The sequence below is a fragment of the Trypanosoma brucei genome, chromosome 9 (assembly GCF_000002445.2).
Source record: "Trypanosoma brucei brucei TREU927 chromosome 9, whole genome shotgun sequence".
NCBI lineage: Eukaryota > Euglenozoa > Kinetoplastea > Trypanosomatida > Trypanosomatidae > Trypanosoma > Trypanosoma brucei.
This window is the reverse complement of record NC_007282.1, coordinates 1,213,212-1,238,343: the sequence shown is the minus strand read 5'-3', so window position 1 is coordinate 1,238,343 and position 25,132 is coordinate 1,213,212. Positions and strand designations below refer to the sequence as shown.

At 48.6% G+C, this 25,132-nt stretch overlaps 11 protein-coding genes across 11 annotated transcripts, besides 1 other annotated feature; all 11 read left to right on the top strand.

Moving 5' to 3' along the window:
* Nucleotides 1–1,573: part of a repeat region that runs on past the window's edge.
* A 76-nt stretch (nt 1,574–1,649) lies between these two features.
* On the top strand, nt 1,650–1,976 carry Tb09.v1.0430 (hypothetical protein, unlikely; the record flags this gene model as incomplete). The annotated part of the gene is made up of 1 exon (XM_822036.1): nt 1,650–1,976. The coding sequence occupies one exon, from the start codon at nt 1,650–1,652 to the stop codon at nt 1,974–1,976; it is 327 nt and encodes a 108-aa protein (XP_827129.1).
* Nucleotides 1,977–3,613: 1,637 nt separating this feature from the next.
* Nucleotides 3,614–4,210, top strand: Tb09.v1.0420 (hypothetical protein, conserved; the record flags this gene model as incomplete). Its single annotated transcript, XM_822035.1, has 1 exon — nt 3,614–4,210. One exon carries the CDS (start codon nt 3,614–3,616, stop codon nt 4,208–4,210), a length of 597 nt encoding a protein of 198 aa, XP_827128.1.
* A 3,481-nt stretch (nt 4,211–7,691) lies between these two features.
* Nucleotides 7,692–10,007, top strand: Tb09.v1.0410 (hypothetical protein, conserved; the record flags this gene model as incomplete). The annotated part of the gene is made up of 1 exon (XM_822034.1): nt 7,692–10,007. One exon carries the CDS (start codon nt 7,692–7,694, stop codon nt 10,005–10,007), a length of 2,316 nt encoding a protein of 771 aa, XP_827127.1.
* A 187-nt stretch (nt 10,008–10,194) lies between these two features.
* Nucleotides 10,195–10,641, top strand: Tb09.v1.0400 (hypothetical protein, conserved; the record flags this gene model as incomplete). Its single annotated transcript, XM_822033.1, has 1 exon — nt 10,195–10,641. The coding sequence occupies one exon, from the start codon at nt 10,195–10,197 to the stop codon at nt 10,639–10,641; it is 447 nt and encodes a 148-aa protein (XP_827126.1).
* Nucleotides 10,642–11,438: 797 nt separating this feature from the next.
* Nucleotides 11,439–12,233, top strand: Tb09.v1.0390 (hypothetical protein, conserved; the record flags this gene model as incomplete). Its single annotated transcript, XM_822032.1, has 1 exon — nt 11,439–12,233. One exon carries the CDS (start codon nt 11,439–11,441, stop codon nt 12,231–12,233), a length of 795 nt encoding a protein of 264 aa, XP_827125.1.
* A 418-nt stretch (nt 12,234–12,651) lies between these two features.
* Tb09.v1.0380 (spermidine synthase, putative) lies at nt 12,652–13,548 on the top strand (the record flags this gene model as incomplete). The annotated part of the gene is made up of 1 exon (XM_822031.1): nt 12,652–13,548. The coding sequence occupies one exon, from the start codon at nt 12,652–12,654 to the stop codon at nt 13,546–13,548; it is 897 nt and encodes a 298-aa protein (XP_827124.1).
* Nucleotides 13,549–14,145: 597 nt separating this feature from the next.
* Nucleotides 14,146–16,644, top strand: Tb09.v1.0370 (hypothetical protein, conserved; the record flags this gene model as incomplete). Its single annotated transcript, XM_822030.1, has 1 exon — nt 14,146–16,644. The coding sequence occupies one exon, from the start codon at nt 14,146–14,148 to the stop codon at nt 16,642–16,644; it is 2,499 nt and encodes an 832-aa protein (XP_827123.1).
* A 1,023-nt stretch (nt 16,645–17,667) lies between these two features.
* Nucleotides 17,668–18,003, top strand: Tb09.v1.0360 (hypothetical protein, unlikely; the record flags this gene model as incomplete). The annotated part of the gene is made up of 1 exon (XM_822029.1): nt 17,668–18,003. The coding sequence occupies one exon, from the start codon at nt 17,668–17,670 to the stop codon at nt 18,001–18,003; it is 336 nt and encodes a 111-aa protein (XP_827122.1).
* Nucleotides 18,004–18,033: 30 nt separating this feature from the next.
* On the top strand, nt 18,034–18,999 carry Tb09.v1.0350 (hypothetical protein, conserved; the record flags this gene model as incomplete). The annotated part of the gene is made up of 1 exon (XM_822028.1): nt 18,034–18,999. One exon carries the CDS (start codon nt 18,034–18,036, stop codon nt 18,997–18,999), a length of 966 nt encoding a protein of 321 aa, XP_827121.1.
* Nucleotides 19,000–20,122: 1,123 nt separating this feature from the next.
* Tb09.v1.0340 (hypothetical protein, unlikely) lies at nt 20,123–20,245 on the top strand (the record flags this gene model as incomplete). The annotated part of the gene is made up of 1 exon (XM_822027.1): nt 20,123–20,245. The coding sequence occupies one exon, from the start codon at nt 20,123–20,125 to the stop codon at nt 20,243–20,245; it is 123 nt and encodes a 40-aa protein (XP_827120.1).
* A 94-nt stretch (nt 20,246–20,339) lies between these two features.
* On the top strand, nt 20,340–24,395 carry Tb09.160.5670 (hypothetical protein, conserved; the record flags this gene model as incomplete). The annotated part of the gene is made up of 1 exon (XM_822026.1): nt 20,340–24,395. The coding sequence occupies one exon, from the start codon at nt 20,340–20,342 to the stop codon at nt 24,393–24,395; it is 4,056 nt and encodes a 1,351-aa protein (XP_827119.1).
* Between the last annotated feature and the right edge of the window lie 737 nt (nt 24,396–25,132).

Below are 25,132 nucleotides of genomic sequence, written 5' to 3'. Positions count from 1 at the left end.
TGTTGCAGTGCCTCGTTGTATAAGCAATCAGGTCCGGCTGCGGATCCACTCGGTAGCAGTTTGATCGATCTCCGTAGTTCAGCCATCGTGATGGGACTAAACTCACTCGCTATCGTCTTTATGGGTGCCGGTGGGTGTGAGTCGGGGTGCCTTCTTGCGCGGGACGAGTACAGTTTACTGAACCTCTCAGCTTGACGGTAGTCCGTGATGGCCGCCTTATCAACCAGCACCGCCGCTGTGGTTAGTGGTCGTGGCGCATATACCTTCTTGACAATGTGCCAACTACAGCGGTCTGACACCGCAAGTCTGGAGCATAGCGTGCTCCATCTCTTCTTTGTGGTACGGTCCAGAATCTGCTTACGGGTGGCTACCAACTTTTCCCTTCGGTGGGAGGGCCCGCATCCAGCGATCTCTTCATCGAGTTTCGGGAGTGTAGGTGTCCAATGTGGTGGCGTTGCTCTGCAGCCACGGGGGACGGAGACCTTCATCGCAATGCGGATGGCGGAGCTCAATTTCTGTTCCAGGCTGTTGAGGTTCTTCTCTCTACCAATTTTCCTGCAGAGCTCGTCAACCTTGAGACGGAAATTCCTCCAGTCAGCTCTTAGCCATGCGTACATGGGCTTTCGAAGCCGCGGGCAACTCAGTGCATCTGTGTCGTCTCCAACGATAACGTCGAAAAATATGTGATGGTGATCGCTATCGGGAGAATACAGCGATGTCCACGTGTACACTGTGCAATTCCTTGACAGTGTCACATCAGGGGTGGACTCCCCGTGGTGGCGTGCGTACCTTGTGCACTCACCAGTGTTGCAGACCAGAAACTGGTTGTCAATGCATCACTGTGTGAGGGTTTCACCCCTGGTATTTGGTGGGCTCGCGCGATCCCATGCCAACGCGTGTGCGTTAGCGTCTGCACCGATGAGCTGGGCACCGTCAGTTGTCAGAAGCGTATCTAGGTCAGTTGCCGTGAAGGTGTGTTTTGGTGGGATGTATGCCGACGTGACAGTCAGCGCCGTTCCACGTGCAAGGTGAATTGTTGCATGCACTTGTTCAATGCGACCAACAACGGCCATACCGGTCTCGACTGGTAGGTCCTCCCTCACTAGTATTGATACACCACCTCCTTTGCAGTTACGAGCTATTCAGTGATGTTGGTAGCCAGCAACACTAAAGCAAGCCGCCTCTCCAGGCGTCATCCTTGTCTCGCTCAACAGACAAAAGGCGATCCGCTCATCAACAAGGGTTTTGTGGAGTGCTAATCTCTTTCCTTGAGATAGCCCGGCGCAGTTCCACTGCATCCCGCGCAACGACGGGCGGGGATTCTCTTCCACATCACTGGACAGCAGCATCTTAGTGCGGATGATACTGCAGCTGGCACGCTTGGACGTGCCCACGGACCGACAAATGAAAAACGGTGTCCCAGCAAGACGCTGCTGATCCCTGTGCTGTATGATGCCGTAGCCGGAGCACAGCAGTGTTCCCCATGAAAGGAACGCTGCTGGCTCTTGGCTCCCCCCGATGATACGGGGTACTGGACCCTGGCACCACGTTGAGGTGGCCGGCATCGCCAGGGTCTTCAACTTAAACTACTCAACTCCTTCCGCTGCCCACTCCCGCAGGCCACGGCAAGCCTCGTGTTCTTCACCTATATGGGCTTGCTGTGTTTTAACAGTGCCAAATTTCGGAGATCCACGTTGCGGCTTCCCCTTGCGCTCTGGATCATATGCCTCGTTGCTTTAGAGGACAATCCGAGCTTCACCTGCAACCACACAAAAAGCCAGTATGCCGCTGCATACCGTTCCCTCACGCATCCTTTTGCTTGCATGGCGTCGGGCACCGCACAGCTCTCTCTTGTTCCGTGTTTTGCCGGTGTTTCGGGTTCGGTGGTGTTGAAACCCAAGCTATTTTTTTTGTTTTACAAGAGGGTTGGGGAAGCCACAAAGCCTCTTCGTTTGCGTCGCTGTAGGGACCGCTAATTAGCCCTCGCTCTCACACTGAAGATGATCTGCTGAGTGGTGCGTGCTTGCTCCCCCCTAACGGTTTAGTGGTTTTAGTGACAACCGAAGTGGGACGGCAGTTCGTTTTTTTAAATACTTTATTCTCCAGAGCAGTGGGAGATGGTCCTTTGTAACGCTGACGTTTGGTATATAGGCTTGTAGCCCAGCTGCAGAACGCGGCTTGCCACGCAGCGCCTGATGATGATTAAGGTTCTCCATTTCAGGCACCGGTTGACATTAACCTGCGCCGCTCCGGCTAAAATCAGGGGCCAGAGCGATCCCGCACTTGCGAGATGTTATCTGTTGTGTTTCTACTCCGACGTCACAGGGAACTGGTGGTGCCGGTGATGCCCTAAAACGCCATTTTCTTTTGGCGGTTTTGGTCCGTGCCGGGGCACCGTTGCAGTTTCGCTACGTCGGGGCGCCACACATAGTGCAGGGTCCCGCTATTATGGCCCATATATTTGTTGGTGGGGTGCGATCGCGAAAAAAAACGACTGGAAACAGGATATAAGAGGAAAACCACCATACCCTTGACCTTCAAGTAGATCGACCGTAATGAAAAACAATTGCTGGCACGCGGCCGCGTTGCTGGGAGGCGCTATCAGAGAAGTTGATTGCCGCACTTCGAGGCAGTGTGGGACGACTGCTGGCGCCTTTCCGCAGATTACTTTTTATTTGTAGGAAAGGGGTGCCGAATGTAGATGTATGGAGAAGAGGTGATAGTTGCCCGAAGCTACCGCCACTACAAGTGGTGAAGGTTCGTCCAATTTTACGTCAAGAGCGGAGGGTGTATACGATGAGTATTTGCAAGATACCAAAACTTTTTTTTATTGTAGATGGCTGCGTATGCAGAGAATTTTGGATGCTGCTATTTTGTCGGTGGGAGCAAAAGGTAGCGGCAGCTGCGTGACAGCATTGGCGCATAACAGGAAAATGTAGGTTTTGTACCTTCTTGACATTTATGTGCCCTAAAAATCTATCGGGAAAGGTTTGTGCTTTTAACCTCTCTGCGTTTGTTGTGGAGGGAGTCTCTTGGTGCTGCTGTTTCCGGCTTGTTGTCCACATAGAATTCCCTTCGTACTGGATGGCTCCGCTTCGTGTGTGGTCTCTTTAAAGGAATGTGGAGAGCTGGAGATGGTATCCCTGTAATTTGGTTGCCTCCTTCCCCTTCACACTTGCCTCTTCCTAAAATTTTTGTGCAATCTTCCCTGTTGCGATACGACAAGACGAAACTTCCGTTGGCTTTGGATATTCCTCTAGGGGTTTAAAAGTACTGAGTTTTATTTTTCTTTTTTCACTCAACATTACGTATGCTATGAGTTTTGTAGCCGTCACCTGCAATGTTTTAAGTGTTACGTCGTTTCCTTTGAACAGGGTACTGGACCGTTATTCACCCTTTTTACAATTTGTCTTCGAGAGGTCCTTCGTCCTGTTCTGTGGATTGTATAAATATTTCTTTTAACTGAATAGAAGTGATGGAAAATCTTATAATCCCTTTTCCCACAAGGGGCGCTGACGCACATGTTTGTACTTCCCTTTTCTTTGCATCGTAGTTATCCCACATTTACCTGTAAACATATTCCAAGTATTCGTTAGAATCAATAATAATGACTATGAACTTTGGTAACATGACCCTCGGGGGTGCTACGGCGACCTTTGGGGGTCAGTCGAACCCCTTATGTAATTACACCAGCTCTCTTGCGAAGAAATTTGTTTACAAGGAGATCAATAAGGTATACTACCCACTTCGTCGTCACGTTTTCCGATTGAAGGTTCGTACAGCCGCAGAAATTCGTTTCAATGATGTTGTCAAGGCGTATATGAAAGATAAGATGACCTTTAAGAAGGGTTGCTACGCAGCAACTATCACGAATACTGTGGAGTTGGATCATATGGGAAGCATTATTCCTAAAGACGAGTATGAAGTACGGCGCCTGACGAGCTACATGACGAGCAAAAAGATGAGTAATGACTACAAGAAACACATGCAAGAGCTATGGACCCGTGTTCTTTTCGTATGTGAATCGACTAACCTCGTCGGTGTAACGGAAAATGCTACACACCAAAATTCTCGACCCGGTACAGATGAGGAGTTTATGGCGATTATTTGGTATTCCACTTTCGCCAGCACACTTTTTGCCTTTGTCATCACCCTCCTGGTTTGGTGGTACAGATATGGCCAAGCTCCTCAATATGCGGAGATGAAGTAAGTTGGTCACTACTGTAGGGAATATATCGTAGTTTTTAGTTTATTAGTACATGTAATTTTCGTGCGAATTTTCTCAGGTATTTTTTCTTCAGATGATTGGTAGGAATTTCCATTATTTATTTATTCCTTTGTTGCGGTTACATGAACATGTTTGTCTTTGTAATGGTGAACATCAAACCTTGTAATTATAATCATTTGCTTGGACTTGCTCATTCTGTTGTCTTCATACTACATTTATGTTTCCCCGATGAGACTTATTGATATTGGGGATTAGTCTAAAAATTGTATTAGGAAAAGTGAAAATGTTTATTTTGATGCAACTAGCATTTCGGGTCTTCACTCACTTATTTTATTAGTGCTGCGTTTAGCGCGATGTTTGGCATCGTTGAACCGGCTCTCTGTTAAATGGGAGGTGAGATCTTTCAGAGGTGTGTTGCTACGGTTTGTGTCCCCGGTGTACCCGCGGTTTTGATCAATGATATGCGACAGTGAGGTCCAGGTGGAAGTGTGCACGTATGGATTGGGACGTAAAGAATTTTGACGTATTCGTTACCGTGCAATTAGGTACGCATGCCTTTAGTTTTTGTAAGGGTTTACCGCGACCTACCCGTGACGGTGGGAATCGAGCATGTGGTATATTTAACAATGCGAGCAGGAAATACAGCACCTTATACTAATGTAATTGGTTTTGTTTCTCGGTTTTCGAGTTACAGAGGCTTGGGTGATGAGTGGAAAGAAGGCAAGTGTCCATCACTAACCTCGGGTAATATTGGAAAGGCTTACTCTTAGTGCAAAAAAAAAGGAAAGAAAAGGTGAGGAAATTCCATTTCACTTGAACCTGCTACCGTCAAAGGGGTGTGCTGGTATTCTGTCGAAACGCGAATCGCGACTTTCACCGTCAGTTACACTTTTGAAGCAGTAGATGACCGCAGGTTACCACGTCAGATATTTCTTTGAATAAAGATGAACGTTTTTCCCCCTTCTTGAAATTCAGTTATGAATGCATATTGGATGGATATGTGTGTCTGCATTGGAAGGTCACTGTCATTCCCTTCCCCCTAAACTTGGAGTTACAGCGGGTTGCCTTTGACACCCTCTTTTAAATGGTACACGTTATATTTTTGGGGCGAGCGGGTGGTGCAATGGAGGAGAAATCGTATATTCCTCCACTTTTGCGGTACAGTTTTGCAAATTTTCTATGGATACTTTTCGTTGAATGTGCTTGTAACATTCGATTATTTAATGCGTTTTTCATCCTCGCTTTCGCTTGAGATTTTTTTTTTAAAACGTGACGTCACGCTATATGTAAACTTTTTTCCTCGTGATGGTGTCGCCGGTATGCGAAACCCCCAAATTTACCCATAACACGGAAGCGTGTCACTTGTAGGCTAACGCCACTGTGGGGATTATTGGATCAAAAAAGAGTGGACTTCACACTGTCTCTTCCCTTTTTCCATATTATTTCCCGGGAATGGATGGAAAGACTCTTGAATGCTCTACGCTCTCTGTGTGGACGTAATGTCGCATACACCAGTGCAGTATAAGGCATCAGCGATACTCGATGGAGAACAATAAGGAGAGTGGAAGTAACAATAATAATACACAACCGTGGGTCGCCGTCTGTCCCCCTTTTGCTACAGGTTCGTGCGCAGTAGAGAGAACTGCTGTGCGTGTTTGTGGTGTCGGTTCTCTAAAAGTTACGCTGCGAGGTACACGAGAACATCATTTTACTTTTAATGCCATTTGTTTCATTATACATTCTTTTAGTATTTTCATTGTTACTACGACAGGCCCTCTTTAATTATTTTTTTTCGGTCCATATGACGTCACTTAACGACTTATTGATGAGGAGACAGGGGCGGAGATGTGAAGTGTAGAATAATTATTTTCGTTTCTACTATCCTTTCCTCATGCCACTACAAGAAACTGTGTGGATGCCATCCCCGCTTCCCAGTGTTTCATGTGCTTCACATTTTTTTTTTTTTGCAATGACTTTTCAGTGACTGTTAGAAATCAGTTGTGTACTGGAATTAATATGAAAATATGTATATATTTTGCGCGTGTAGGGGGTACGAAGGAGGTTAACTACGACAGGAAAAAAATTGTATCAGTATTATCATCTTCGAGCAATGGACAGGAGGTGAGTGTGCTTTACTCGTAAGATTTGCTGAGTGTACCAACTTCTTTGGCACTCACTGACAACACAATCACGCAACGAGGGTTGCAGGAGCAGGTTGGTCTTTTGTTGTTCAGGTACATTGTTTAACGGGCTGCAAAAATATTCTGTTTTCTTAATATCGCATGTGCAAATGCAGAAGCTGAATCGGAGAGTTTTGTGCCTTAACATACACGTGTCTGGTACGAATTTTCACCAATGTACGCTAGATGTAGATGATTTACTAACTTTCAATATTTTTTTTCGAGTAAAAGGACCTGCAAAACTGGTGTTGAGGCTGGTTTTAAAATCTGAGCGGGTGTTTGTTTGACGTTAGGGGGAAGCCTTGTTATAATTTTTTACTTTTACCTCTCATACCTTCTTTTTGCCCCATTTTAAGGGACACCATTTATCCGGATATTGCTTTGACTGGTTCAGTTCGATTAATCACGTTGCTATCTTTAAAAAAAAAACCAAGAGTTTTAAGCATCATTTACGACAGGTGGTTGTATTAGTCTGTTTTTTTAATGTGATGTGAGGCACCAGAAAGAAACGTTTTTACCTTGGGGGGGGGGGGATCGCACGTTTCTTATTTGCTTGTTTTTTGTCAGAGTGTAAAAGAAAAAAACTTTCTTGAAAAACTATCATTACAATTTATTAGTGACAGTAGCTGCTACTATTGTTTTCCACTTGTTGGAGGGGCATCGTGGCGTCATTCAGTACGCTTTGTGAACTTTATTTAATTACATATATTTGTTCCACACAACATCTTGTCGCAAAATTGTGTCCCCCACCGTCATACGCAGTTAAGTGACCCAGGTGTACACTATAAGAAAATAAACAATATAGCAGCATCTAATCGTACCATTTTTTGTCGATATTACTTTTCAATGCGCGTTAATGCGCGTTGAGACGCCACGACTGACCTAAACGTAGTGGTTGTAGGTTCTCCTCGTTGTTTTCCCTTTACATACTACGTGGTGGAAGCATGTTGAAACGGCATTATTTTACTTTTAACGAGAAGTAGGGAAATACTAGAAATGTTAGTTTGTGCTGTTGGCTATGTTATAATACTGTTCACCTCCTCCCCATGTACCACTTATGTGTCCCGCATTCGTAAGTATGTTATTTAACGTAAACGGTGTCAAGCTGAACGTTGTGCTTCCACTGGTGTAGCTGTTTCTTTTTTCTTACCTTCTCTGTTGCAAGTACTCCCTTTCCTTTCACTCATATTAAGTGCACTGTACTGTTTATCCCATTGAGGATTAAAACAAAAAATTGTTTCTCATACAGAGCGGCACTTTGCCGTGCGAAGAAGCAGTGGAAAATGAAGTTGTGTGAACTTAGTCCAATAGCAGATTTCATAGGTTCAGAGGTTACCGTTGAAGATGCAATTCTTTCTTCTGCCACTTTTCACATGTGGGAACGATTGTATGGCGTAACTTCAGCGTCTCCGACACCAGATAAAATGAGACTTTATATTTTACAGAGGAAGGAGTGTAACGGCCAGCACGAGGAAACTTCAATGTCGCCACACAAAAGTGGTGGTGTTTCTACTTTACTCCGGCCGTCGTCCCCTCCCGGTGACGCATCTTCTTTGGGAGGCCAGCTATCGGCAGCTAAGCAGCGTGTTGAGGGGCCAAATGTTTTGAAACACGGAGCAATCTTCGCAACATGCGGAATACTACCACCGTCACACAAGCGAACTAGCGAGAGTGGCAGTGCGTCGGTTGAGTGGCAGGAATGCAACATGGAATCAGTAAATCGCCTTGTGGATGTGGATGTCTCTTCTTCAACCGGCACTCAGCAGAAGAAACGAGGCCGCTCCACACAAGTGTTCCGCGATAATCGAACAGCAGTTCCCGAGGCGTCTCCTTCGTCTTCTTGTGCAACAGCAACAGTCCAGGCACCTCTACATTTAACTTCGTTGTATTCTCCGAAAGTGAGCCCAGAGGGCGATGCGGAATGCGTTTTGTTGGCACCAGATCCGCTTTACAGACCCGAAGTTGAAGATGTGTTTGTGCAGTCTTGCGGAGGGGATACCGAGTTAGAAAAGCCGAGAAAGTGCGTTCCGCCTTCAAATATATTCGAGTCACTTGGTGATTTGCGTGGGAGTCAACGGAGTAAGGTCCTAAGTTTAAGTGAAGACGAGGCTGATGAGTGCAACGATAACATTGCCAGATGTTCTGTGACAAGCTCTCTTGCTGGGGGTGATTGCCCTCCTCAACCTCAAGTTTCCGATTTTGTTGCGTTGTCGGACGTTTTACCGTCGAATCAGACTCGGGAGGACGTTATGTGCAAAGGAGCTTCTAACAGTGTTGAACAGGGGTATGGATACGAACCAGAAGAAGCGGCTCCAAGTGTGCGGGCCACTAAAGCCTACCGGGATAGGGAGGACTTCTGCCCCAACGTGGAGACACTCCCCGTTCTTCCAAGTGACCACCTGGAGTGCTTCTTAGATGAGAAAGGCCTCCGTTCTGGTGGCGGAGGGGACCTGGGCAACCCCTCTTCTTCGAGTTATCTCCCGTACTTCACAGAGGCGGAAGAGGTACCAGCACAGAAACCGGAGCAGAAGAAGATACGTCGCTATCGAACACCATGGTTTTGTGGATCTCGTGCGGCGGCGAACGCGGCAGTAGAGGAAGTAGCCGCCGTCAAGGAAGCTGTGTGTGGTGGCGATGCTTCAGTTTCTGTAGTTATCGCAAATAATTCATCTAGAAAATCGCTATCTTCCGCTTCTTCAGGTCATTCCATTCATTCGAAGATGGCGTTAAAAGAGATGACACCGCAGTCACCGCCAACTACTGTGGTATTCCCTCCACAGGAGGGTGATGAACTTCAATCAACCATGGAAGAGGAGCATCGCGTGCCCTCTTTGTCTCCGTCGCCGCTTCCAGAAATACCTAGGTGTGGCCGCCAGCCCCTCCCGGTCGCACGAACCGCGGAATCAGGTTCTGCTGGTCGTGGGAACAATAATTTTTTGCAGGATGACATCACCAACGTGCAACTGGCGGCCTCAACCTGCCATGTGGAAAGGGAGGCCACAGGTTTCAGCCATTCATTGGATGGAAGAGCCCTTCCTGTCAAACACGGAGACGACGAGGTGCATTCTGCTCCCACAGCTCTGAACTATACTGACGGCGAATGGATCACCGAGTCGTGCGAAACATTGAAACGCCAGGGAATGCATCGCTCCGATCGGGCGCTATCTAGCAGCTGGTCTCCGCCCCCTACGCAGGCTGGAGAGTTTGGTCTCCCCAAACTCCCGAAAAGTCGGACTCCTGCACGGAAGTATACATATCAAGAAGGTGACACTTCAGGTGTCTCAATGACCAGTCGCTCAGCAGGGTTGGTGCGGAGGGCCCAAGGACGGCCGGATGGTGGTCAGGTGAGTGCGGACGCCTTAACAGCCGGAGGAGTAATCGGTACGCCAGCTTCTGGAAGCTTTTCTTCACTTCAAAATAAAAAGGCAAAGCTGCAGGAAAGAGAAGCAAGGGCTGATACAGCGGCAACTGCAAAGGGAACCAGAAAGTACGTCGCTGTGCGGACCACGTCCCCGCAGCAGTTCCCCCTACCACGAGAGGTTACGCCCACAGCGAAGCCAAAGGTGAATCGTAAACGAGATAGGGAGAAGAGCGAGTGATTAAAGAGACGTATGGAAGAGTAAGAGGTGAAGGGGTGCATTTCCGTGTTATTACAATTGTTTCCATGCTCCTCTCTGCATTGGTATTCTTCCGGTAAGGTCATGCGACCTTTACACTCCACTGTTGGCCTAACCGATGCTATATAGGTGGTAGGGATATAGTGAGGGACAATTGGTCCGCTGGAGGATGTCGAATCTCCCACCCTTAACTCCAGAGGAGAAAGCCGCTCGGGAGCGCCGACTGCAGGCAGAACACGAGCGCTATGTGAAAAGCATTGAAACAATGCGTTCGCTCCCACGTCTCCGTTCCACTGTAGCGGGGGCTGGTGGGAAGACAAATGAGCATGTTCGCCTTGCTGAGGAACGGGAGGCCGAGAGGCGCCAGCGGCTTCAGGCTGAAGCAGAGCGCCTAATGGAAAAGACGAAGCGAGAGAGTGAGCATCGGGCGAAGGTTGAGGCGTTGAACTCTAAACAGCAGAAGAAACGTGCCAAGGCAAGCAAACGGAAGGCAAGGCGCACAAGGTACAAGTTGGAGGGAGGCAAAACTGAGAACGCAGACATTCTAGGTTCTGATGAAGAGAGTGAATTGGGCGGCAGCGAGCACAGCGTGGATGAAGGGGAGAATAAAACATAGTGGGGCACCTTGTAGTGGATTCTGACACTCTGACACTCTTTTTTGAACCCCCAACCGGTCCGGTCGCGGATTTACCGCCGACATTTTATTTGATTTTTTGCTAACACGTGTGGTGTGACGTATAGAACTGGCGAGGTTCCCTTCTCCGACGTCGACGATGATCGGGGCTTGGCGGCGACACCGGACCTTCTCGTTGGGTGTGGGCCCCGTGAGCCACCACTTCCATGAGGGGAACCCTCATTGCTTTTAGACGATGCCGCTACGACCCAAACTCGCGTCCAGTCTCACGTGTAACTTTTCTCAACGCACTGATCGAGAGCGAAAGAATACTATGGTCCATGTGGGTTTTCACGGCACCTCTCGATCCTGTAGGGTCTCTGCAAACCATCGCGAAGGGCCCCGTTTCCGCTGTTTTTTTGCCTGTTTTTTGTGTATCTTTGTGAGGAAAGGCAGGGGTGACAAATTTATCTCCAGCTTTTCTTGAGCACCGTCAGACGGCCTCATGTGACCGCAGGTGATTGGGTATTGATCCATACGGACGTTTTTTTTATTTGTGCGCGATTGGCTACGCTGTTGTCGCCGTTTATGGAGGGCATAATTTCCCTAAGTATAGGTGTTGTCTTAACAAGCACTTTGATATGTGTGTGTGTTGCAAGTCCGTATCATCTGACTGGTCTCCGCGTTACCCCTTATTTGTGGTGTTCCCACTTCGTGTTCGAAGTGCCTTATTCCTCACTTTTATTTTTTATTTTTTGCACTGTTAGGCACCAGTTCATAATATTATATATCAAATTATCATGGGTAATCAAAAAGCTGTAGCTGGGAGGCAAGATGCAACCCTCAGCAGCGCTGCCGGCACAAAGCACAGCGCAAAGCTGCCTCCATTATTGGCTCCTCTCACTCGGGTAATCACTTTGGAGATGATATGGTACTTGCTGTGCCACATCGTTTGTTTGTTTACTCTGATATTTGGCGCTGGTGACGAGCTGTTCACTTCCAGAAAGCGCTGGTTTGCCCTGGGGTTGACAAAGCAGCCGCAGCGGCGTGAATACTCAGCCGGCGGGGTGTACGAGATGTTTGCCACGAAGGCCACCATTGAGAACAAACCCATGCTTCCTCCGCATCGGCTGAATTCTGATCTTGTTTTGTCTCTTCTGTTTGTCCTCACGTTCAACGGCTTCTTCCTTGCACTCTCGCGCTCGGTTTCCAGGTTAATTGCAGAAGGAGACGAACGACGGGAGTTTAGGGAAGGAACGTTTGATATCAAATCAGGGACCGACGACAAAGTTTCCAAGGGCAAAGGAGTTCCTTTCAGGTTGATAAACTGCCGTGAAATTATGTATAAGGTTACATTAGGTGCCACCCTTGTTTTCTGCGTGCTAATTACAACCTGTGTTATATTGCAACCACCCAGTGAGGTGCAAGGAGCCGCCCCTTCTCTGGTATTACTTTCATCTGTTGTTCCCATATATTATGGGGACCGCCCTAATGGTGCACGTGCCTTAGAGAGATTCTACAGTGCTTATCAGAGTGTTATCATTACAGTTCTTGTTGGTTTAGTTCTTGACGCGAATTTTCTTGCGAAAGCGTGATGTGTGGTCGTCTAGTTTGCGGTGCATACGGCAGATGTTTTGTTGCGGTAGGGGAGATAAAGAGTCTTGTGGGGGGGGGGGGTGATAAAATGGATGGACGAAGCGATTAAATGGTTTCTTTCGGTCGAGAGTTATAATCAGCGTGTGTGGGTTATCTTGTTTAACGTTTTTCGTCGTCAGTGATGCTTTACACCGATGCAAGGCTGAAAGTAGGTCTACAGATGTTATAGCATGTACACGAATATGCATCCGCATACAAAAGGAACTGTACTCCAGGAGTTTGGGTTATGCAATACCTTTTTTGTCCGCCTCTCAACCTTGCGATGCTCAAGGATATCTGAAGGTATTATTATAGCGCTTCTTACTGCCCTTACAAACACTCATCTACACGACTTGTGTTTGCCCTGTCGGAGAGTCGATGCCTGGACCCGGTCTTCTTGCTGACGGATGGTTTCGTGAGGAAAATGGGCAGTGGCCCGGTCAAGCAATGTCCTTTAAGGTTGAAGAGGTTCTACACGATACTCCAACAAAGTTCCAGCACCTGTCGATTTTCGAGACCGATCCCAAAGGGCCGTGGGGCACCGTCATGACGCTTGACGGTTGCATCCAACTTACAGACTTCGATGAGTTTGTTTACCACGAAATGTTGAGCCACACCCCTCTCTGCGCTCATCCCGATCCCGTGGATGTCCTCATCATTGGGGGTGGGGATGGTGGTGTCATGCGCGAAGTTCTGCGCCACGGCACTGTCAAGCGGTGCGTTCTCGTTGATATTGATGGTGACGTGATTGAGGCAAGCAAGAAATATTTTCCTCAGATTTCGAGCGGTTTCTCTGACCCAAGGGCTGATGTGCGGGTAGGGGACGGCGTTGCATTCGTGAGGGAGGCGGCAAGTGAAAGTTTTGACGTGGTTATTATCGACACCACAGACCCTGACGGCCCCGCAGCTGAGTTGTTTGGGGAGAAGTTTTATCGGGACGTGCTGCGCATCCTGAAACCACGCGGCATCTGTTGTAATCAAGGAGAGTCTGTTTGGTTGAATCGCAACCTAATTGAAGGGATGGCCGACTTTATTAAAAACAAGGTGGGTTTTGCCTCCGTAAAGTACGCTATGATTTACACCCCTACGTACCCATGCGGAAGCATTGGTTCTCTCATATGTTCCAAGGTGGCTGGCGTGGATGTGACCCAACCCGTGCGTCCCGTCGAGTCGATGCCTTTTGCGGGTGAACTGAAGTACTACGACTCGGACGTCCATAAGGCGGCATTTGTGTTACCACGCTTTGCCCGCCATCTCAACCAAAACTATTCTTGAGTTTTCTTTTTGCCATTTTATTTTTCGTGGAAGCTCTGCGGTAAACGAACTGTCAGTGTTAAAAATATATATATTTTGTAGGGGATAACATATTATGTGTCAGAACATTCTGTTGCTTCCATATTTTTTTTACTTCATGTTCCTTGAGTACGTGATTTTGTCTCCTTGCTCCCACGGTTTGTTGGCGATTGTCCCTATCCCACGATGTTTGTTAGTGCCAGACTCCTTCTTCCTCCTCACAAAACGGCTGAAGTTTGGGTATTTAACTTCTCCCTTTCACGTGCATCAGTATATATATATATATATTTGTGAGGTTTAGCAAATATGCAGGTTTGCCCATTAGCACATACTGTGTCGCTGCATCGCGTTTGGGTACAGGATTCTTACTGTGACAACGTTGGTGCTCGTGACGAAGGGTCGGTTCCTGCAGCAGTGTTGGAACCAATTGTTGTGTTCAACAATGGAGGAAGTGGAAATAATGATAGGGGCAGTAGGGAGTGCGTTGCCGATGCTTGTGCATCTGAGGATGTTGTTGAAAAGAACAGCGTCCTGTGTTCACTTTTGAAGAGGTTTTGCGGAAGGCTGTTGCTTAAAACGATGAATGGTGGAGGCTTGCAACCTGCTGGTGGTGCGTATGGTGCGAAGGATGTCTCACCCATTGGGGAGGAAGGTCTCTTCATCCAAGTCCCGTCATGCCAGTTTGGTTCTGCGTGCTTGCGTGCCGCTGGATCTGGAACAGCCATGGATGTGGTATGCTACAACAGTGGTAGCTATGGTGAAGACGAGAAGAGAACAGATGATGAAGGTTACTTGTACGGTTTTACGTACTTTATTTACACAGGGTGTGCCGCGGAGGGATTACTAATCACCATACTTTCCGCATCCCCATTGTTTAATACAATGCGCACTATCGTGCTGGAGACTGTCCCTCATGTTCTTTGCATTTCCCATGGGATTGGCAGAGGGCACTTCGGTAGTCAGAACGTCGAAGGGCTGGCGAGAGCTGACAATTCGGCTTACACCAAAGCAATGTGGCCGCTTTCGGACCTAGTTGACGGTTGCAGTAACGCTTGCAAAACTCCCGTCAACAATCACTTTTACTTGCAATTTGAGCGTGCGTCAGTTCCTGTTATTCGCCCGAATGACCTTCACCATCCTTTTACTGATGTTCCACTGCGGACTCTGTGCTTAAGTTTTTCTTACGACGCTCTCCGCGTGATACATTCCTTGCTGCTGCAGGAGGAGCGAGTCGTTTTTATTGGTGTAACTCCGCAGCATGCTTCCGCGTGTGTTATTAGTGCGCAGTCGATGCTCGTTCCCTTTATATGGGCGCTTCCTATTGTTCCGTACCTTCCGCCGGAAGGTTTTGGTGTTGTGGAGGAAATGTGGGCAAGCTCTTCGTTTATGTTGGGGTCGACAGCGGAGATCCTCCCGCGTTTGATGTTGTATGGAAGTGACACTGCAGGAGTGGACCGTGCTCACATTTGGATAGCGGACGCACGCACAGGATTTGTGGGTGTATCGCCAGATCATAGCCGGCGGTTCTTTTTCGCACCGACTGACTTGGTGCCATCAAGTGACAAGGTGGAGGACGCCGTTAAATCGCTTGTCTCCAAGGAACAGCGGCAAGCATTCCGACAGGTGCTAGGAGCTGTGGTCGCGCAGGCTCATGTTTGCTCGGTTGCTGGGTCAGGGGCTCTGTCCACGGATCGCTCGTTGAACTCTTTATTTCATGTGGAAGCTGCCCCGATGGGGGAGGCACATGATGCATTTGTTGAGTATAGTGCATCTCGCCTTTTGGGGAATTATAGAAAAGGACTCTCTCCTATGAGAAACACAGGTGGTAGCTACTTCGAAGGTCATGATTCTAGCACCACATGGCGGCAACCTAACCGTATCGTCTACTCTTTGGATTACCAGCGTTTTCTTCCAGACAACCTCGGTGGTAATTCTAAATTTGCAACTGCCATTTCCAAGACGCGGTTATACCATAATTGGGAAGTGGCAACCCTTTCGGTTGAGACGCTAGGTTTGCTATCGTTTTTGGACGGAACGATCGTACGGCAATCATGTAGTAATAGGCTGTATGAGCAGAATTCTCACAGTTTACGAGGAGGAGAGAGGGATCCGCTTTCGAAGAACTACTACATTTCTCACCCCCGGATGATAGGAATGCTTTCCTCTTTCTATATTCGGGCTTCGCGGCGCTTCCCAGATCTCTACCAGGATTTACCCGCTGCTGACGTGGCGCGCTTGAGCGCTGCAATGTTAGCGAAGGCGGGGCGTGACCAAGGCGGCACTGGAGCAAGCAAAAGTAAGAGTGGCAAGGGGCTGATGCGTAGCCTCTTCTCAAAGGCAACCAAAGCGGTTAAAAGCAGCCTCACAACTAGCCGTCAGCGTATTCCTGTACACGTATTCGTTCAGGCACGTAGCAGTCTATCAAGTGATGCGAAGCACAGCGATCCTGATAAAATTTTGAAGGCGAGTAAAGGTATAAAGGACGTTCCCCCTACCACGCAGAAGACACCCCCGGAACAAGATTTGGGGTCAACATCGATTCCCCGCCCAATTACTCCTTTGGGTACCGGGGAATCGGAGGAAGATATAACCAGGTCATTTTCGGGGGCGGCGTGTGGTGCGGAAACTTCCGGCATGCTTCAGAATGAGGCGACGGGGGCAGACGGGTCGGGAATTCCCATGCCCTGTAGACTGCTGCCCTTGGATGTTATCCATAACTTTGGTCAGTATCACAGACTATTGGATCCGACAAAAGACACTGCGTACACAACGGGCTACCGCGTCGACACCTCGCAAGAGGTGTGTACACATCAGTTGGAGATATTTTTGGAACTAGGGCAGTTGTTCGCGGCTGACGTAAATATTTGGCTGTTCTTGGAGGCAAAACGGAGCAAACTCCTGACCAAGGGGCACCCACCAAAGCAGCAACCTCCGGAGGAACGGGCGGAGCCGCCTCCCGATCTTTGGATCATGGATAGTGGTGTTGGGCCTTGCGCCGTACCATTCGAGGCCCAGCCGCTTCCGTTTTCTATGGATTTGATTACTGGATCACCCGAGCTACCGCCTCCTTTTCAGTAATACTTCTTTTTTTTTTTCATATTTTGCCTGCTTCATTTGGTTTAACCCGCAGCTTCACCAAGTTGGTCCGAGGTTACGGATGATATCGGTGCTCTGCCAGGCAGGCGTTGTTGACACATCCTTGTTCCCCTCACTTTGCATCAGTTTCTCGTTGCTACGGAGTTACTTGTCGCTCACTATGCTGGGTGCTCCTTCAAAGAAAAAGAAAAAAACAGTTTTCCTCTTTGTAAATAGTTTGTACTTTTGATGCGAAGTATACAGCATCGACTGTTTTTTTCTCCCCCTTCATATTCTTTTCGGTGCGCCAAGCAACGCATCATTGTGTGTCCAAGAGCACACCCCGTGCAACAAGGGTGTCCTTGCCGACATCAAAAAATATAAAAATATATTGGTTCTACGTCTGCTGCGTCCTTGCTCATGTTATATTAATTGCACTTCAAAATGATAACGATAATAACTGTAGTAATATGCACAGCGGTACAGTTGTCATTGGCTGGTCTCTCTCCTTTCTTGGGGATTCTTCCTGCTCCTGACAGCACCTATTTATTTATTATTTTCATTTTCATTCCTGTCGCTCTTTTTTTTTTTGTTGGGGGAGGAATGGGCGCATGCTCCTTAGTGGTAGGTGAAGGCGAGTAAGGGGAAACTGCCGTTGAATAGTCGCGCTGCGTTCGACGCTCAATGGGGCGAAAGGGGATTTTGCTCTATTGCATGAATATCGTGGTATGAGAGAAGGCCTAACTTTACCAACAAATGGTGTACCAATCCTTCAATACCAATTGAATGAAAAAGAAGTCCTCATAGAGTTTCTGCAGAATACAAACCTATTCGGCTGCTTGGGGTTTTGGGGGCTTCATTTGAAAGATTTGTACGCCACTATCAACAAATGGAAGTAACGGTGTGATACGCTTTTCACATTCGCAGGCGCGTTGTCTGTGTCTTTTTCCTTTTCTTCTTTTGTCCATACGCGCAAAGTGTGCCACATAACTTTTTGGGGTGCTGAGAAATGCGATTGCAGTGACAATGAATATTGAGTTGCACAATTTCTGCGGGCGGGGGAGAGTGTTGACTTCAGTCAGAACGCGTCAGATATTTGATCGTGCGGTTCGAAGGCGCTACGCACCACATTGTTGCTGCTTCCACGACATTGCTGTCCGTTACCTCTACTGCAGGGTTTCACCACATTGTTACTCGCTTTTTTCTTTATTTTTTTTTTTTAGCAAGGGCCCCTGCCATCGGAAGGCTGCAGCGGTTGCGTGGGCTGTTGCGCGCACGCTCTTCTTGACGGTCGGCCCTTTATTTGTGTTGCGTCTTTTCTGTTCTGTAGGGAAGGGAAGTCCAGCGTATTTACGTTATTGATTACTGTAGTGACATATTTGGAGTTACACCATGACACTTCCGGGGCAACCACCTCCGGAGGTGAGGGAGCAACTCGTTCCAACTATCAATTTTGCAATGGTGTGCCCTGGTGTGTACCGTTCCGGTTACCCGACACGCAAAAACTACCGCTTCATCCGTGCTCTGGGGTTGCGCACCATCATATATCTCTGCCCCGAGGACTATGCGGAAAGTAATGTAAAGTTCTGCGAAGAAAGCGGAATAACAATTCGTCGATTTGCCACTGAGGGAAACAAAGAACCTTTCATGGATATCTCAGAACCGCTGATGCATCGTATTCTCTCTGCCCTCATCGACACGAGACTTCACCCCGTTCTTATTCATTGCAACAAGGGGAAACACAGGACGGGCACTGTTGCGGCGTGTCTACGGCTACTACAGGGATGGTCGTTAGTTTCTATATTTCAGGAATATCGCAGCTTCGCCGGGGACAAGGTACGGATGGGGGATATGCAATATGTAGAGTTATATCGCCCCATTGTCCGCATTTCGCCCCCGTATGTGGCCGATTGGGTGTGTATCACGCCGGTTGTAACGGTAGTGCACACCGAGGAGGAACTGGTGGAAGCAGAGGCAAGACAGTTAGGTTGGAGTCTGCTCGCACCGCCGCCACAGCTATCGTCACCGACTGTACCCGCGCCAGCACCACCACCACCATCGAAGTTAACAATAACAGAGGCTACGGAAGAAGAACCGACACCAGACGGATCAGCGGCAAATGTAAGTCACGTGGGGGGATTGCCGGCGGAGGAGGCGGCTCGGCCAAATGGAAAGGAGGTTGCTGCAGTTCATGTGAGTGCCGGAACACCGAAGGTTAGACCCAGGGCGTCGGCGGTGTTGCCAATACCCCGTCGAGGTGGCGGGCATGTGGAGCCCAGTGGTAGTACCTTTAAGTCAAGAGATACGGGTGGAACATCAAAGAAGGAAACGGAGGAGGGCCGGCGAGGTGCGAAGTGATGCGTGTTCTCTAGTATGTCAAAATGCCTGGTGTGTGTGAGTATGCAGCTGCATGTATACGTGTGTATTTGTGGACTGCCGTGCTGCTCTTTCAAGGAGCGGTGGTTTCGGTGCCGATGCTGTTGAGTCCCCATGTGCAAATAACAGAGACTTTCGGAGTAGAGTAATCACGGACACGCGAATGCAAGATGCCTCTGTGGTCTCCCGTCGGTGTAACAGAGGGCCATGTCACTGGCATAACGTTTCGCCACAGGGTGGTCTACTCTGTGCCCTCCCTTTTGTCACTTGATAGTTTTTATCCCTTGTACTACCTGAAAGGGTGGGCAGAGGCGCTGTTGTGTTACTGTCCCAGCTGTCCGCTTTCGTTAGTGGTAGCTCGGTTTGCCTCCTTTGTCCGTAGGGAGATGCTGCTTCCGAACCGCAGCACGTCAACCTGTAGCCGCTGGCATTGACCATGTTTTTTTTTTAATTTTCACATCGCGATGCTGTGCCTCTTCGTTGGTGCTATTGCTTTTGACAGCCATCTAAGGCGTGGACTCACTGTCCCATGCCCTTTCATGTCGACCAGCGATGCGAGCCAAAGGGGGGCGCGAATCCTCTATCCTCCAGACCCAGTTGAACTCCGCTGCATCGCGGTCTTGTTGACTGAAGGTAGCGGAGGGGGGGGGCGGTAGGAGGGGTTTCCTGCTTTCGATCAGAAACATTTAATTCGTCATGACCTCTTAGATATGGCTATGCATTTGCAGTGAGATTTTGAGGTCACATATTGCTGAACAAGAGCAATTTTGAAAATGCTGTTGGTTATGGATTGGATAAGACGTGTTCGCTTCAGAGGAAGTAGGGAGCGTCTCTCTATCACAGTGATGCGGCAGCGATGGGTGAGGTGTGCGATCCTTCGTTTTCCCCCCTTTGCGGTGGTAATGTGTTGTGTCTGCGCTTCGGCATTTGTACTAATGTTTTAGACCCAAGTGCTCAACTGTTCTTAATCTTTCCATATTTCGTTATCCCCAGTGTAGGCTTGCTTGTGATCCGCGTGGCTTTCTGCATCTCATATCTTTTATCGCCCTTCCAATGTGTGCAATTCCCTTTTACATACATCTTGTTAAGCTTGTATGCGAGAGGGATGTTTTTCAAAAAACTTTGTGTAATATTTTCTCGCTTTTGGTTATTTTCCCCCATACCGTGGTCTGTTACTGCCATCATAACTTCTATAGGGTGTTCTCATTGGAAAAAAAGTGGAAGTTAAATATTGATAAGCACAACTACAAGTGAGATAAGGGTTCGAAGCTGATCGGTGTTGTGAGGCAATGCCCTCCTTAATACGTACCAACTATGCGCTGATGATGTTTTACGCGCGGGAGAAGCTGTGGCGCCATGCGGAGCTCGTTTGCACCGACACAATTAAATCAACGGACAGCTGGTTGTTTCGTGTGTGGCGTGCATTGTGCTACGACAAGCAGGGTCAGCCTAACGAGGCGTTGAGAGAGTACAAATCAGCGCAGCAACACCGCGAAACGGTTATACCCGCATTGATGGGTATTGTGCTTATCTACCGCAGAAGTAAGGATACAGAGGGACTCGCTTCGGCGGAGCGGGCTCTGGCAGCTTATGCTGATGGAGATACAGCAGCAAACAGTATAGATGGCTGGGTGCAGGCAGCAGCGCTGATGTGGTTGTCCGGTGACGCAGCTGGTGCCCGGGACATATTACTCCGCTATGAGGATGTTCAGGAGACGCATCGTGATGAATGCACAAATCTTGCAACGATACGTGCGTGGGTGGACCTCAGCATTGGTCGTGGGGCCTTCCTCGAGAAATGCGGGTCTCTTTTCCAGAAAGTGATGAATATGGAGAGTCAAAATGGGGAACCAATGGACATTGACTCTACCATGGGCCGTGTCGCTTTCTTTGAGCGCAAGTACCAGTTTTTTCCTGCCCAGCAGTTACTCAATAAACTCATTGTCAGCCATCCGAGTTTCACTCCTGCCCTTATTGTGAAGGCTCGGCACCTCATGAAGGCAGAGGACTGGGAGCAGTGCACCGAAACGACGAAGCGCATTCTTGGGAAAGATAAAACTAATCTGGAGGCACTTGCTTTGAACACCCTGTTTTTACTGGTGAAGGATGCCCGATATGAGGCCGCTGCTGCTCAGTTACCGTCCTTATTCGAGGCGTTACAGGAAAAGGAACCAAAAAATGCGGCCCTCTTTTTTGAGTATGCACAGTGCTTCTCGCGCCTTAGTGGGTCATATCCGCCTCTTTTGGGTGTTACGATGCAGTTTGCGGAGGCTGCCCACCGCATGGCTCCACAGAGAGGTGAGTATTTGACTGAAGTTGGCTTCCAACAACTCCTCCGCGGTGAGTACAAAACAGCCCTCGCAACCTTCAAGAAGGCCTCCGCCTCTGCAGACAGTAGCGTCCTTCCACTGCTCGGTTTAATTCGCTGCCTCATTTTCACAGGAAACCTTGATGACGCAGCGAAACAGATAGAGTTTCCGAACGAGATTCAGGCATCGAACCAACGAAATCCAGAGCTCAGTGCCCTCAACGCCATTCTTCAGTGGCGGCGGCACAGAAATGAGTCAAAAGCGCTACACTTTCTTGACCAAACGGCCGAGGCAATAAGGCAAGAAGTGGGATCGGGATCATCGGGGTTGGAGTTGTACATTAAACTCAACCCACCACTGATGCTTGAAGTGGCAAAAGAGTACATGCATCACTGCCGCACGGAGCCCCCAGATCCAACTGTTAGTAAGGCGGATCCCATCGCTGAGAAGTGTAAGCGTCATCTTGAATTGTTACTTCGTCACGTTCCCGGCTGTTTGGAGGGACAACTTCTTCTGTCAAAAGTATATTTTGTCTCTGGGAACCTGAACAAGGCACAGGCAATGATCACCACAAATATTCGCCATGAGCACGCTATTCCCGATGCATTTCTCCTTTCAGCGCAGATTTGCCAATACGTTGGGAATGTGAGCCTTGCTTCACAAGCCCTGGAGCAAGCACTGACGTTGGATTTCGAGGTGAAGGATCAACCTCTGTACAATTTGTTGTACGGTTCCGTACTTGGGATGATGAACAAGCACAAGGAAGCACTCGAGGCACTGCAAGAAGCACTAAAGGTCGTTAAGGATAAGTCGCACGTCACCGCCAAGGGACGGCTCGTACAACCTCTTAGCGTGCAGGACCATGTGAGTTTATATCTGTTAATTGCACAAACTCACCTCAAACTTCATGATGCTGAAGAGGCCCGTGCAACTGTAGCCGAGGCAACGGCACTGTTCAAGGACACGGCACAGGCAGGGCGGGTGGCTATTGCAAGCGCAATGATAGCTGCTCGCACTGATGTGGACAGAGCCCTTGAAATACTGAGACAAGTGCCACCACGTAGTGATTTTTTCATTGCTGCTAAGACAAGGATGGCGAACATATATCTTATTCACCGGCAAAACCGCCAAATGTACGCGGAGTGTTTTGAACAGCTCGTAGAGGAAGTGGCGACGGCACAGAGTTACATAGCCTTGGGCGAAGCATACACGAACATACAGGAACCGGAGAAGTCCATCTCTGCGTATGAGAAGGCCAAAGCGATTGATCCCGATAACAGTGACCTTGCGGTACTCATTGGTCGTGCACTTGTGTCAACACATGACTATCAGCGAGCAATTCGCTACTACCGCGATGCGGTGGCATCAGACAAGTCGAAGTTTGCTGTGCGTGCTGATCTTGCGACGCTCTTCTGGCACCTTGGGGCTGTGGATCATGCCATTGCGGTGCTGAAAGAGGCACCAGCGTATCAAAGCGAGCCCGACGTAGGGGAGGGTGTCGACCGCGCCATCGAGCGCGTGAACTGTGCGCTACTAATGTGCAAAATCAATCGCAACACACAGAACGCTGACCTGGCAGCCGAAGCCTTACTTCAGGCGCGAGGCTTTCAAGAGCATGTTCTCCGCAATATGATGCGCAACGAGACGCGAGAAACCATATATCAGCAGAAAGTTGTGGCGGCAACAATAAGTCTCGAGCTCGGGCGCTACTATGCTTCTGTGGGTGAGGTAGAGCGTGCGAAGGAGTGTTATCAGGAATCACGCATGTACGACGAATCAAGTGAGGCACCAATATTAGCAAGTGCCCGTTTGCTCCTGCAGTGTGGCGATGAAAATGCCTGTGAAGAGCAATGCAACGCTGTTCTGCGCATCAACCCCGCTTGCGAAGAAGCTGTAGTGATCCTCGCCGACCTCATGGTGCGTCGGAATTGTTTTGATGACGCAGCAAACCACTTTAGTCAACTCCTCGAGAAAACTCCGAATAATTACGAGGCACTTGTTCAGTATGTTCAACTGTTGCGCCATGCAGGTCGTCTTAGTGACGCGAAGATTGTACTTGAGCGTGCGGAAAGTATGCTTGATGTTGGTCAGCGCCCTGACGCTGCGTTGAGTTTCGCGCGTGGGCTTTATCATCGCTATTGCCAGGAGAGTACGGAAGCCCTTCGGGCTTTCAACGCTGCGCGACTTCGCTCAGATGATACCCAGTGGAGCGAGAAGGCGTTAGTGAACATGATTGAGATGTATCTTGTTCCCACAAATGAAGAACTCTGGGTCGACACCCAAATGGGTGACGAAGACAGGAATGAGAACGTGAAAGTTGCTGAGCGACTGCTGATGCAGATGGCGCCTGGAGAGACGCGAGATATACTTCAGGGTTACTGCTGGGTTGCAAGCAAAAAACGTCAGTTGGTAGAACGCGCAATTAAGGAGTTCACACGCATTTGCACCGCCGCTGAGAGGAATGCCGGACAGAGTGAAAAGGCAAATAACAAGGAGCCCCAGAAAGAAGCTGATAACGCTGCTGACGATGAAGACAGCAAGTTATTGAGCGATGTCAATGAGCCCCCGGCGTATACTGGACGCATGAATGTTCATGCGCGTGTTGGTCTAGCAATTGCATACTTCATATCTGGTCTCGAGAAGAAGGCCACAGCCGAACTTAAACCTATAGTTCTTCTACCGTTTGATCCCACCACCAGTGACTCTGTGCATCGCGCCCGGCTCCTTAGTGCACACATGTCTGTGCAGAAGAAAGATGTGAAGATGGCTAAAATGATGCTGCAGAAGGCCCTCGAATTAAACAAGAGCTGTCCCCGTGTCTGCCTACTTCTGGGTGCCTGCCATGAATTAGAGGAAAACCATTCTGAGGCCGCCAACTGCTATAAGGATGCGTGGTTGCTCACAAAGGAGCGTGACCCATCCGTTGGCTACAAGTTGGCCTTCCACTTAATGAAGTCGGGGAAGCTGCTTCAGGCAATTGAAGTATGCCGTAAGGTACTAGAGGCGCACCCAAGTTATCCAAAGATATCTGATGTCGTTGATGTGTGCCACAGTTTGCTGCGACCCTAAATCAGCTCCTCCAGATTATGGCTTACCTTACTTATCCTCGCTTCTTGGCGCCACCTTACCACCGTTATGTTGTCCCACCGCAGTGGGCGCGGTGTTGTTTCAGCGAGGTGTCCGGCTCTGTGCTCATCTGTCGGATAAAAAGTGTGGCGACAGCGTCAAGTGCCGGGGGTTCCATTGAGTGGAGAAAAAATAGAATGATTAGAGAGATCAAAACGAGGAGATTGACGTAACGGTGGGGAGTAGAGGAATTCACGCCGTTATATTAGTGAAGTGAAGAACACGTACCTTGTATGGGGTTCTGTGAATGCTTCATTTATAAGTTGAGACATATTTGTTATTTGGACGTAAACATATGTATCTGCTTTTGGTACACCTTTCTTCTTAGTGGAGGAAACTATACAGTATAATTTATATATACTGATCTTGCTGCAATCTCTTTTTGCGTCTTGGACTAATGGTGTAAACTGTGGTGGCCCCCGTGATTGTGCTTTGTTCCGTTGCGCTTTATGTGTGTTGTTCATGATCTTCTTCAGTCGTCACCCGCATGCTGACATTAAAACGATTCTTTTCTTTCAATTTTTCTTTTTGCATCGATGTGATGTGTGTTATAGCTTTAATCATAGCCATTGGTAGTATCGATGCTCCCGGCACATGGACGCTACCCATAGGTGCGTCGCTGAAGATTTTCTGAAGGATATCTTTGCTGCGTTGATGAGCCGCGGCTCGCAAGGCACTGT